Raw genomic sequence first — 13,970 nt, 5'->3', positions numbered from 1 at the left:
GTGTAGAGGACTCTGTCTGCCCTCGCCTCTGTCCGGCCTGCTGCCCATTGCCGTTCCCAGCGGCAGGTCCGAAAGGGCCGGGAACAGTCGGAGGACCGTTCATCAGTCAACTTCCCAGTGTTGGCTACCATGGGCGTGCAGGTCCGGCTGAGGGTCAGACTCTGTGCCTGCTTCTGTACCCGCCTGGCTCACCATGCCTGCCCAGCTCACCTCCCACGGTGTGGCTGGGGCTCCTCCCTAGCTTTCGCCGTGGCCCAAGGGCTCACCATCAGCTCTAGACGACCGTGCCCGCGCACTCGTAACAAGAATAGAAATTATTCAGGAATAAGCAGATAAGCACCGACACACAGTACTTAGGACAACACAGTAGAGTAGTCTATGAACCCCACATCACAACTAGCATATTGATAACACTATGTATGATAAATTTACCCGTAAAAGTACTTTCAGTACACTCGGTCATGACCCACTTCTCTAAAAATTATTTTGTCTAATGATATATTATAACCGAACCTTTGACGGCACCTGTTAGAATGTACTATAGTACACTTTTACCTACATTAAATATGTGCCTACATGTAAACCGTTGCGATGGTATAACACTTAGCGACGGTATAGAAAAGATTTTAAATAAATAAATATAAATAAACATGCCCCCAGAAATACCACCTCTAAATGTGGCTACAAGTACATGAGTGTCAGAGGTTGGGATACTCTCATGTTTTAGGCAGACGTGGCCGATTTCACTAGAATGGGTACAGCTGAGAGCTGTGGGACCATCATGCACCCCGTGCTTTATTTATTCTATTTATGTGGGAGATCCCCTCAAATTTTACCTTTATGGTTGTTAGCTGCACATGATGATCTAGGTGGAAGAGACCCGGGATTTATCATGGTTGACCCTTTGACTGTTTGTACATGTAGTAATAGCAAATGAGCAGTGAGTGGCATTTTTAGAGACGTAAGCACTATAGCATGATGTGGTGTGTTTTAAGGGATGGTGGATGTCCTCTTAAGAGTGTGCTTCGTGGAAAAGGCAGAGTGGGAGGTATAAAAGGGGAAGGATTTGGTAAGAATTTGCCCTATTTTATTCCTGCCCTTTTGAGGACATGGCTGGCATATGCAAGGACTCCCATGATGTAGTGGGTACATGGCTCTGCAGGGGCTCCCCCTCAAGGGAAGAGGACGGCGGCCATGGAGTAGAAGGGAATGATCAGAAATTGGGATGAAGAAAGGGTGATTCCTCCCCAGGAGGAAAAATGGCTAGGAGAACAGGAGTCGGGGGGGGGGGGGGGGGGGGGGGGTAATCTGAAATTAAGAGTGTCCCAAGAGGTCCATTACATGGAGGATGCCACACAGACTTTCACAATAGTTCAGGCTTTAATCTTTCCACTTATTGACCATTGCAATACTCTTTATCGTGGTCTTCCTGATACTACATTACAGCCGCTCCAGTTATTACTTAACGCTACTGCTCGCCTTATTACTGGAGCAAAATGCAATAAACATATCACTCCAACACTTAAGGGCTTACATTGCCTTCCTTTGAGCCAGCAAGACACATACAAAATAGGCACTACAGTATTTAAACTAATCAGTTTGGGATCTTGTCCATAGTAGAATGCTCTTTTGAAATTACCATCATGACTGCTACATTCTGCTCAGAGGGGCACGCTTGACTTTCTTTCAGTCAGATGTGCCCGCCTTTCAGTAACCAGAGAGCGCACCTTTTCCGTGGCAACTCTATGGAACTCTTTTCCAATAGATTTCATGAGTGTTTAAAGACATCCCTCTTCGGGCAAGCGTTTCTCTAGTAGCAGTAGTTTTTGGTGGTTATGAATTTACTAGCTATTCCATTAACTGAGCTCAGGCAAATTATTGGAATTAGTTTATCTTTAGCTTCTCTGAGTTATTCCCTTCCACTACCCATTTTAGGGTAACCGAATGGCACTTGATTTTTTTCTTTTCTTTTTTAAGAGTAGATTAATTTTGTAAATTTGTTACTTTGATTGTTATACCTGTTTTTTGTAATTTTATTATTTTTTAATTTTCTGTTTTTTATTATCTTTGTGAACCGTTTTGATAAAATTTTATTTGTAAAAACGGTATAGAAATACTTTTAAATAAATAAATAAATAAATAAATAAATAAAATATCGTATTTTGGAAATTTAAATGTTTTATGACATTACTCTGGCCTTTTCTGTTAAGCAATTAATACATTTTAATAAATGGAAATGGAAGCCTACACACTATAGGGATAGAGAAGTGTGGAATCTGAGTGGGAAGTTGGGTGACAAGGAGTCGTGAGTAGATCCTAGGAATGAAAATGCATGTCTTCTTTGAATATGAATTTTGATATGGAGAATAAAGGGAATAAATGTAAAGGGAAAGGTGACCCTGGTCCTTGGGTGTAATGGGTTGCGAGAGGATAGGGGAAAAAAAATGTGCCCACTGAGGAGGTGAGAAATGTGCGGTGTGGAATGTAAATCTTGTGTTCCTGAAAGGGAGGACGTGTGTATCTCCAGTGGAAGTGATTATTTAGCTATTCCCTCACAGGGTGTGTGGCATATTGTAATGGTGGAAAGATATTGATCTCATTGTTGTATCCTATAACTTCTGAGTATTCAGCACTGATGGTGTTACCCTTTACTAACATGTACATAGTGGTTGGCTCTTCAGAAGCAAGCACACTCCCTGGAACTTAGACTACTCCAAACTGTATTTTCTCTTCTTCCAAAGAGTTACGTGCAAATGCCACTGGAAAAAAAAGAGTATAGAGAATGCACCCTTCACAAGGAATCAACATCAGATTCTGCTTAGAACCTTTCACGACTGCTCCAGGCACCCACACCCTCTCTTAGAGATGCAGGAGCTCTAACTTTGAGCCCTGGACTCTGTCAGAGAAGAAAGCCAGAAGGAAAAGAACAAGAAACTGTCTGAGTTCCTCCAATAAATTGAAACTCCAGATCTGTAGACCAGGGGCAGGCAACTTTGATCCTCAAGTTCCACAATCAGTCCTGGTTTCCAGGCTATCCATAATGAATATGCATGAGATATATTTGCATGCACTAACCTCCATTGTATGCAAATCTATCTCATGCATATTCATTACAGATATCCTGAAAACCAGACCTGTTTGTGGTACTTGAGGACCGGAGTTGCCTACCCCTGCTGTAGACACTTTCCTAATGGAGGGTGTGTGGGGGGGGGTGCCTTGAAATCACCGCACCTCCTCTCTGACAACACTGCTTTGTGTCTATGAAGACACATACATCACTAGTTTGGGACGTCTCAAGGACATTTGTGAAATTATTGTATTTGATCAGGGGCGGTCAACTCTGGTCCTCAAGAATCACAGAGAGGCCTAATTTTTGAGATATTCACAATGAAAATACATGCAACAGATCTGCATGCACTGGCTCCATTATATGTGAATCTATCTCATACATATTAATTGTGGATATCTGGAAAATCTGGCATGTTTGTGGCTCCTGAGGACCGGCCACCCCTGCATTTGTTATTACTTATTGTAAGCCACTCTGGGTCCATGTTGGAGGAGTGCAGCATACAAATGTTAAATGAAATGAAACAAGAGAGAACAATTTCCAGATAGTTCATGTTCGCATATAAATGGAAAAAAATTGTCCTCTTGTAGTAGGACCTCTCTCTACTTCAGTAATCCCTATCCCTGTGTCCTTGATTTCAACCCCAGTGCCTTTTCAGCTTAGCTTCTCTTTATATGATTTTCTGTCTCCCTTTCTTCCATTTTCAAGTGGCTTGCTAAACCTTTCCTGTTTCACAAGCAATCCACAGGCACCAGTAGGAAACATCAGTACTTCACATGGAACTGTCCACTGAAAGTTTTTTGCAGTCTGCTTTCTACTGTTCCAACAGACACCAAAACACTTCTTTCTGCTTAAGAGGTACTAAGCTGTATTAAAACCGGCCATTAACAAGCATTAATGGTCTGATTTAACCCCAGTGTTATCTCCATCAAAACCCCACGTGAAATGCCCAGTGTTCCATAAGGTGTTAAACTAGGAATCTGAAGGAGAAAATACCAATGATAAGTCTCTGTTTTCAAATCAAACACATCCCAACCAATATCCTAGTTGAGTATTTCTTCCACATGGCAATTTGACCCAGTCAATCTGTGCTTTAAAATAATGGCAACATTTATACTCTACTAGCAAAACAGTTATAATAGAGAACTTTATTAGATAGGAAGGTATAAAAAAGGTCAACTTACCGAATGATATTAAATTTGGCAATTTGAGAGACCTGTTCCTTAAGGACCAAAGAGAGAGCATCTCGACACAGATCAAACTGTTCCATGGGCATGGTGCCAAAATCAGCAACGATGACAATGGAGTGTTCCGGAATAACACCAAATATCTGCCGACTTCCGCTGGTGAGCCAGTCTAGCCTCTGTTTATATAGCTCAACAAATCCAGCTAAGGATTTCACCAGCTGAGCAACCTCCTCTTTTTTGGCTGTCAACTTGTCAAAGAAAAGGAGAAAAAATGAATATGTATAGCCAAGTTTATGCTTTGTTGACATATTTTAAGTATTGTCAAGCTAGAGGCCATAAGATACTTTTATTTACTTATTTTTGTTTCCAACAGCAAAAGATTTCATCAAAGCATTTCAGTCCTAGACAAAATACATTTTCTTTTCATTTATTTTTTAATTTTTTTGCCCAAAAGTTCTCCTGCTCCTTCTTTTGGCTCAATTGGTGCTATAGTGTCATGAACTTTTATTTGCAACTAGCCAAGAGTTTTTCCTTATTTTTTTTATGTTCCCCCGAGTCTAGCCTCTAGGTGTCAGTGCTGCACGATGTCCGAGACTTCCTTCCCCCAGAGGATGTGAAAACTCCCTCTGTAGTGACCCCAGTCCTGGTCCGTATGAGGGGTGAAAACTGGCATCAGAGATTGAACTCAAATTTCCTATATGGCAGAGCACAGTGCTACACTGAGCCATCGGGCCAGCCACCACAGAATATATTTCTATAGATGAGAGTGTAACATCCCATTACACAGAACTGAAGGATTCTGGCCACAAAAATCTTTTATTACATTTTAAAAATTCTCTGAAAATAATATCGGTGTCTTCATATTTACCTTGTGTCTGTCCTTCCTGTATTCTTATCAGAAGATCTACTTTGTTTTCAATCTAATTTGCTTTATTCTTGTTTTCAGTATTTTATTTTGTTTTGTTGTGGATACGTTGTTTTGAGTGGATAGCGCGGATTATCGTTTTTATCCAGCTGTGTTATTTAGATAACTTGGCCCTGGCCCTGGAACATCTCTGATTTATCCAGGTAAGTTTTAGCCATCTAAACTCTAACTTGGATAAATCAGAGACAATCAGCACATTTAACGATTTAGCCACATAAGTGGTATACGGCTAAGTAGCGGCTGCTGAATATGCACCTACGTTCAGTGGCTTAGCTGTATAAATCCCTTACATGGCTTAAAGTTTAACCACATAACTCGTGGATGAATCGGGGCAAAGCGAGTTAGCCATATAAGTTATGCAGCTAAATACTGATATTGAGTCTTGGCCTTGTGGGAAGAGGATTCAAATCTTCCCAGATGTGGCTAGATCAACACAAGTCATGAGGAAGCAGTTTCTCCAATTACGACAAAGTTCTTGATTTAGGAGGGACCTTTAATCTTACATTTCCCTGTAAGTGTCTGGTTGAATACCAAAAGAATAGGTTTATATTTATGTATCCTGTCCACCTTGGAACTTTTATTTCTGATAAGAGTAAATACTAGTAGCAATTTCTTGGTAGGAGCGGTGGAGCTTACTAATTAGATTCATAGAGATAACATAATCTCGTTTCTTTTTAGTTTTCTGTTTTTGGTTTCCTTATCTCTTGTCCCAATATTTTCTTACATGCTTATTTTTTTGTACTATATGGGAAGTATAGATTATTACTTTGTTAGAACATAGATCAATATGTATTGGTTAAGTTTTCTTCTTTTTCCCTTTTTCTGCATTGTATTTGAGAAAATGTAATAAAGAATAAATTATTTAAAAAAAAAAACAAAAACGTAAAGGGTAGATTTTAAAACATGTGCGCGCTACCTGGTTCGCACACATGGATGCCCGACTTTATAACATGCGTGCGCAGGTGCACGCATGTTATAAAATTGGGGGTCGACGCGCGCAAGGGGGTGCACATTAGTGCAACTTGCGCACGCCAACGCCCACAGGCTTCCCCCGTTCCCTCCCAGGCCACTCCAATTTAGGAACGGCCTGGGAGGGAACTTCCCTACCCCCTAATCTATCCTTCCTACCCCTTCCCCTAACCTTCCCGCCCCCTAGCCCTAACCTAGACCCCCCCCTCCCCCAAATTTCTGTCTTACCTCTTGCGCTTGCCTCAGGGCAGGCGCAGGTTGCACATGCCGGCACCCTGCCGGCAAGCGATCCCCCAGTACAGTGGCAAATGGCACATGGCCGGGCCTTTTTAAAACAGGCTCAGCACGCGGAGGGCTTTTAAACTCCGGGCCAAAGTGCATTGATTATACCGATGGATACTCAGAGATCCTTACTGCTCCTCCAGAGCCGAAGTAAACTCAGCGCACCAGCTGCCTGCCGGTGCACGCTTCCTCGGGACAGCGTCTAATGGCACTGTCCCAACCCTCTCTGCCCAGACCTGCCCCAGGCTTGCCCCTTTCTTCAGGCCCGGCACTTCTGTGCGCATCGGGGGATACACGCGTGGCCGGGCCCTTTCGAAAATGCACGTGGCGAGCACAGGGCCTGGCCATGCACATAGCCTCCGATTTATATGCGCACAGGGCTTTTAAAATTCAGGTGTAAGTCTGGTTGGGCGGGTGCACTATTGAATATACCTCCAAAGTTAGCCGGATAAGTTTATCTGGCTAACTTTGCTATCTGGATTATGTCTGAATATGGACCTCTAAATTTTTTGTATTTTGCTCTTTCTTTAGACTTCCACTGTTCAGAGTCTGGTTTCTTAGGCTTTCCATTTTGGTTTTGTCTGCATGTTTCTATTTCTAATCTGTTGTCCCTTATTTGTGTTTTAAATAAGGATTGATCTGTGTTCTGCCTGTATGTGATTGAGGTGTAGTTTCTCTGTAGAGATTTTTAGCAGTCCAGGTTGTTCTGTTTGGCCAATAGGTGGTGTATTAGTGTTACAAGGCCTGAGGTAATATTTGTATTGCTGCCTTTTCATGCATAAGGTTACTATTGTTTGAATCCTGAGAGTTATTGATGTGATTGTATGGTGTGGCAAGATTCTAGGTGTCTTTTTTTCTTTTTGCAGGGGTTTGTGTTACTTCACAAAGGGGTACATTTTCAAAAACAGCGCGCGCGCGTACTTTTGTTCACGCACCAAGCGCGAACAAAAGTACACTGGATTTTATAAGATACGCGCGTAGCCGCGCGTATCTTATAAAATCCAGGGTCAGCGTGCACAAGGGGGTGCACATTTGTGCAACCTGCGCGCGCCGAGCCCGGCGCGCGCTGGCTGTTCCCTCCGAGGCCGCTCCGGAGGGAATTTTCCTTCCGCCTCCCCTCACCTTCCCCTCCCTTCCCCTCCCTAACCCACCCCCTCCGGCCCTATCTAAACCCCCCTCCCTACCTTTGTCGGCAGATTTACGCCTACCTGAGGCAGGTGTAAATCTGCGCGCGCCCCGGGCCAGCGCCACGCCCCCGGACCCGCCCCAAACTGCCCCCTGACCCTGGACCCGCCCCCTCCCACCCCTTGTACGAAGCCCCGGGACTTACGTGTGTCCCGGGGCTATGCGCACGCCGGCGGGCGAGTGCCCTGCACGCGTAAATCCGGCCGGATTTACGCGCGCAGGGCTTTTAAAATCCGGCCTGCAGTGGATGGAGTTTGTTTTGCTGAGGTGACACCAGAATTTGAACATATATGTATATATTTATACTTTTTTTACATGTTGAGTTATAATGTGAACTGTCCTAATACTGCTCTGTACCTGTTCTTATGATTATTGTTATTTTATTGTTCTTCTGGTTTCTCCCTTAATGGAAAAAAAATTCATGAAAAAAATACATGGATATTTGTTTTATTTCATGATTGATTGAATCTGTTTGTGTTCTTTGCTTTCTACATGATATTCTTCTTGTGCATTTATAAATTGTAATAAATCTAAAATAAATTAATATACATTAATAAGGAATTTTTAATGTTGGTAAGTGCTTGAAATAAGTGAGTTAAAATATTTTAAGTTTCACTCATGATGCATAACAGCTGTTGGGGATTATTTAGAAATCTATTATCAGGTGTACTCTAAGCCAGGCATTATTTATTGATAAGAGTACAATTAGACATGTATGCCTATTGCCCACCTATGTTAACCTTGGGCTCACACAAAAATCAGTTATGGGAGATAAGATGGCCGCGTGAACCGGGTCGCGGCACACTGCTCTGTTTTCCTTGAGAATTGTTTCTGCAAAACGCCTCCTAAGAGAAAAGGAAAAGTGTGAGTCTACCCCTCCGACTCGGCTTTCCCAATGAGGCAGCATTTAATTACTACCTTCGCACCAGGTAAAGCAACAGAGAAGGGGGTGAATGCTCCCGCTTCGACGGCTGATGAGGGAGCATCAGTGTCACAGGGGGAAGTTACTTTGAGCCCCCCGACTCCCCGTTGTCCATTGCTGTTGACCTGCTCTTTCAGCCACGAAGCAGAGTAATGACGTGACCTCTGCGTCTCCGGCGAGGGGGGGACAGAGAGGAGGAATGCCTTTGACCCTCTCGCTTCTCATAGGATCCTCGGAGGTTCCTGGTGGTATGGAACCGAAAATACTGCCAACTACATCAACCCCAATGAAGGAGCTGGAGGCAGGCGAGAGAGCCATGGCTGTGTTGGGGGAAGCCTTGCTGGTGGAAACTTCTTCGGAAGGGAAAGTGGGTAAGTTCCCTCATTTTCAGATGCCATCTAAACCAGTAATAGTTACATTGGATGCATTATGGGACCAAGTAGCTGGATAGGGCTGCTCTCTGAGGGACCATAATACAAAAATGGAAAATCTTAATACTAAACTTGATGCATTTGAAGTTCAACTAAATGAGATTAAGCCCTGGATGGAAACTGTCATAAACAATGCTGCAGAAAACTCAGGACTGTAATGTGAAATTGATTAAAGATTTAACTAGTGTCTCTCGTAGGCTTGAGAATTTGGAAAACTACTCAAGGCATTTAAATCTACGGTTTTTGAACTTTCCCAAAATAGTAGGTGAGATTCCCTATGATACCTTTAAAAAAATATTTCCTTGAAATACTCAAATTTGAAGAAAAGACTCCTTGCATTAGCAAGACATTTTTACTCCCTGTTTCTTCTAAAGATAAAGCTCCTTTGGAAAACCGTCCTGAGACGCTAGAAAATCTGACTCAATTTTTGGAAGACTCTATGGCTGAGTTTTATGAGCAGGCAACTGTCTCTGAGCACGAATTAAGCGAAGTCATGAGAAAATATTTTAAGTCCATAACAGTGCCATTCTATGGATCTTTAGTCCGAATTTACCCGGATTTTGTTCGTGCCACTCAAGAGAGAAGAAAAGATTTCCTTGCACTGAGGGCACAGACAGTTTCCCTGGGTTTTTCCTTTATATTGAGATATTCATGTAAATGTATTATAAGGTCCCAGAATGAATGTTACATTTTTCCTGCCTGAACAGCTTAAATCCTTTATTAATTCAAGGAGCATTATAACTTTGTCTCCTGGTAATATCTAGGTCCAGGGATCCATATGATAGAGGGTTGCTTTATTACGTTAAGTCTGTTTCTTTTTATGTATTACGGCAATATCTCCTTTATGTTCGCCCCTCCCCTCCACAATGTTTCTTGATGGAAAAATGTATGTTTCCTGGATAATTGTTTCTAATTTAATCCATATGTGAGATAGCATTTTTATTTTCGAATGGTAAGATTTGTCTTGCTTGTATTTGTTGAAAAGCAATAAAAATAAATACATAAATAAAAATCAGTTATGGCTTCACCACTGGTATGAGATAAAGAGAGTAAATCTGCATCTGTAAGAGAATGAGCTTAACTGTGTATGAAAAAGAGGAAGAGTGATCCTGCATATGTGTGTGAAAGCCTGCATTTGTTTGAGAGTGAGTGAGTGTGTGTGTGTGTGAGAGAGAGAGCGAGTCTCTGTGTGTGTATATGAGAAAGAGAGAGTAAGCCTGCATATATATGAGAGAAAGAGCCCGTTTGTGTGTGTAAAAGCCTACGTGTGTATGACAGTGAGTAAGTATGCGCGTGTGTGTAAGGGAGAGGGAGTGTGTGTGTGTGTGTGTATGTGAGGGAGAGAGAGAGAATGACTGTGTGCGAGAGCATGTATGTGATTGAGGGAGATAGAGGGAGTGCTTGTATGTGAAAGCAAGTGAGGGAGTATATGAAAGAATGAACATGTGTGTATGACAGAGAATAAAGTTTGTACGGCCACCCTCCCCCCAATCCACCACAATCTTAATGTGACTGGAAATTAAACGCTCCCAAGAATGGAAAGTGGGAGATTTTTTTAATTCTTAGAAATTTTAATTTTTGTTCGCTGTCTGCAAATATTTTATTGTGTTTGAGAAATAGAACAAATTTATGTGAGTTTTTAATTATTGGATATTCTATTCATCAGCTGTTTTGACATTCTTTTTATTATTATGAATTATTTTATTATGAATTATTTTATTATGAATTATTTATTATTATGAATGAGATTTTATATCTCATGATTTTATTGCTTGATATTTGTAAGGAATGATGACGTTTCTATTTTTCCATTGTTGAACTGCAGAATACAGTCAGGCTTGTTGCAGTTTACAGTTCAATTTTTGATAGCAAGTTTGGAATGTTTTCAGGCGGGCGTTGAATTACTAGCCTGCGCTGAGCACCAAAATGTCTCAGTCTGGCCCTGCCAGTGCTATCTTGTTGTTTAGCTGGCGAAGTGTGGCCTTGATGACAGCAGGTCTAAAGTTATCCAGGTACATGTATGAGGATAACTTTAGCCTTAATCAGCTATATTAAAACAGATATTAAAACATAGCTGGTTAAGTAGAGGAATAGAAATGTAGAGATCCGTACTAGGAACTAGAACTACATTTTGTTTTGGGAGGAAACATAATAATAGTGTGGGTGTATGGCTTCTCCATGTGGAAGTGTTTGGTAAATTCCTCTTATATAAATACTCAGACCACCATCTTAGGATGTGGCATTTTCTGTTTTCCTTCTTAGGGGCAGAATGTTCAAAACTGTCCCCTGTTTTTCTAATTGATTTAAGATGACCCTTGCTGTAGTTACACGATGTTAGGTTCCATATTAGGAGCTACCACCCAGGAAAAGATCTAGGCACCATAGTGGATAATACTTTAAAATCGTCGGCTCAGTGTGCTGCAGCAGTCAAAAAAGCAAACAGAATGTTAGGAATTATTAGGAAGGAAATGGTTAATAAAACGGAAAATGTCATAATGCCTCTGTATTGCTCCATGGTGAGACCACACCTTGAATTCTGTGTACAGTTCTGGTCGCCGCATCTCAAAAAAGATATAGTTGCGATGGAGAAGGTACAGAGAAGGGCAACCAAAATGATAAAGGGGATGGAACAGCTCCCCTATGAGGAAAGGCTGAAGAGGTTAGGGCTGTTCAGCTTGGAAAAGAGACAGCTGAGGGGGGATATGATAGAGATCTTTAAGATCATGAGAGGTCTTGAACGAGTAGATGTGAATCGGTTATTTACACTTTCAAATAATAGAAGGACTAGGGGGCATTCCATGAAGTTAGCATGTGGCACATTTAAGACTAATCGGAGAAAATTCTTTTTCACCCAACACACAATTAACCTCTGGAATTTGTTGCCAGAGGATGTGGTTAGTACAGTTAGTTTAGCTGGGTTCAATTGCTGCTATTCAATTGCTGCTATTCAATTGCTGCTATTAATCAAGTTTACTTAGGGAATAGCCACTGCTATTAAATGCATCAGTAGCATGGGATCTTCTTAGTGTTTGGGTAATTGCCAGGTTCTTATGGCCTGGATTGGCCTCTGTTGGAGACAGGATGCTGGGCTTGATGGACCCTTGGTCTGACCCAGCATGGCAATTTCTTATGTTCTTATGAGGAGTTGTCTTCCACCCTCATTATCTATTCAACTTCCTGAACTTTAAAGGGTAAATGTTGCTTCCCTGAAAAGGAATAAATTCCAAAAGTAATAACTGGAGTAGGTAATCACACTCAATGTAATATCACAAAACCAGATAGAGCGGCTTCAAAGGAAATGGTGTGCATTTCCTTCGATGCCACTCAGCTGAACAGTGTTTTGTAATATTAATGGTGATGTCCCTCCCGATGCAGCTTTGGGCAATAAGCACGGAGTCCGTGTCGGGGGACTTTGGCAAGAATATGTTAACTTGGATTGTTTTTATATAAGGAGTTGTCTGCATAATAAACTGAATTGAGATATATTTAAAGCATATAAGAACCCTCATTTTCTTCACACTCTATCTGGTTTTGTGATTCCCTGAGAAGGAGCCTGGTGGATCATGAGTATCCAGAAGAGGAATGTCTTATAGCCATCCAGAGGAGAGGAGGAGGAGGGAACGAGAGAAGGGAGAAAAGAGATGGGATGGATCCCCACAGGATCCAAGAATATCTACTGGAGATTTGGCGAAGAGGAGTAACAGGAGTATCATTTTGATACTGGATGGAAGAAGAGGAGTATACTTGATGCAATTCAGGTACTGTGAGGAAAATGAGGAGTTCAAAGGAGAAAACTAAGGGAGAGGAAGGAGATAAATGACTGTGTAAAATGGATTTCACCTTTAATACTTCACCAATATTGTGAGAGAAATATTAACTTGCCCTATGCCAATGGGAAGAAAGAAACATCAAATTAAAAACTGAATCAATTGGCTTTAATATCTTAAATTTAGTTAAGACTGTGAGAAATCACAAATTTATTTAAAGCATTTGTAACATGAATAGTGAACTAAATTGCTGTAAAGAATAGTTTCATCATTTCATATCTCAACCAAAGTAATGTTAGAAACCAAAGTCAGCATCTAGTGTGCTATTTACTGCAGTGACTTGAGCACTCATCTGTGCTATATACAAGAACTGGGAATTAAGTTTGCAATGCAAAGGGCCTTGAAAGCAATTTTCTTTCCCGCTCAGGGAACCCATGAAGATTATGACACGTTAATAATAAGGGACGTTTATCCTCTTAAACTGTAATTTGAGATATGGTCTCTGGTACCACTTTCTGGGTGCAACCAGCACAGGGGTTACATAAAAATAAAAAATTTAAAAAAAATCCATGGCCTTCAAGCCCAATCCCCCATCCCACTGAGAAATTCAAATTAAGTCAGACATAGTGCTCGAACCCCTGCACACAAACCCACCAAAAGATTTTAAATGTTGAGGCCCTGTTGGCCCAAGGGTCCTCCTTTCTGCACCCCTGAATTGTGAAATAATCTGTGGCCTCTGGGAATCCTCCAGCCCCATCCAACACCCTCAGAAACTTCCACACCACCTGGAGCAAGGTATGATGGTAGCACCTGCAGTGGCGTGGGGGCTTTGGGGGGTGCCAGTTCAGATTGTGGGTGCGGCTTTAGGAAGGGGTCCAGAGGCCACAGATAATTTCAGAATTCGGGGGGGGGGGGGAGAGGAGGGGGACGCTCCTTGTGCCTAAGGGCCTGCAACATTTAAAAACCGGTGGGAGGCATCAGAGCGAGGCGGGTTCAGGCAGTATTGTCCCACATAAGTTTGAGTTTCTTGGTGGGGGTTCGGGGCTGAAGGTCCATAAGGTTTTTTGTTTTCGTTTTTTTCCTTAATCAGCTAGGTTTTAATATAGCGGGTAAAGGCTAAAGTTATCCAGGTATATACAGCTAGATAACTTTAGACCTAATTAGGTATATACTGAAACCTAACAAGTTAGGTCTGAAAGTTAACTGGCTCCATATACCCTGATAACGTCAGGCAA

The 13,970-nt window shown here is 41.9% G+C and overlaps 1 protein-coding gene across 1 annotated transcript in view; it reads right to left on the bottom strand.

Moving 5' to 3' along the window:
- VWA3B (von Willebrand factor A domain containing 3B) overlaps positions 1–13,970 on the bottom strand; it is a 632,585-nt gene that overhangs the window by 579,901 nt on the left and 38,714 nt on the right. Inside the window, exon 5 of the mRNA XM_029603312.1 lies at positions 4,252–4,502. Coding sequence (XP_029459172.1) covers positions 4,252–4,502 — 251 coding nt within the window. The remainder of the gene's footprint in view (positions 1–4,251; positions 4,503–13,970) is intronic.

This window comes from Rhinatrema bivittatum, chromosome 5 (assembly GCF_901001135.1).
Source record: "Rhinatrema bivittatum chromosome 5, aRhiBiv1.1, whole genome shotgun sequence".
Lineage (NCBI taxonomy): Eukaryota > Metazoa > Chordata > Amphibia > Gymnophiona > Rhinatrematidae > Rhinatrema > Rhinatrema bivittatum.
Note: the sequence above shows the minus strand (reverse complement) of the source record. Positions and strands in the feature narration are given on the sequence as shown.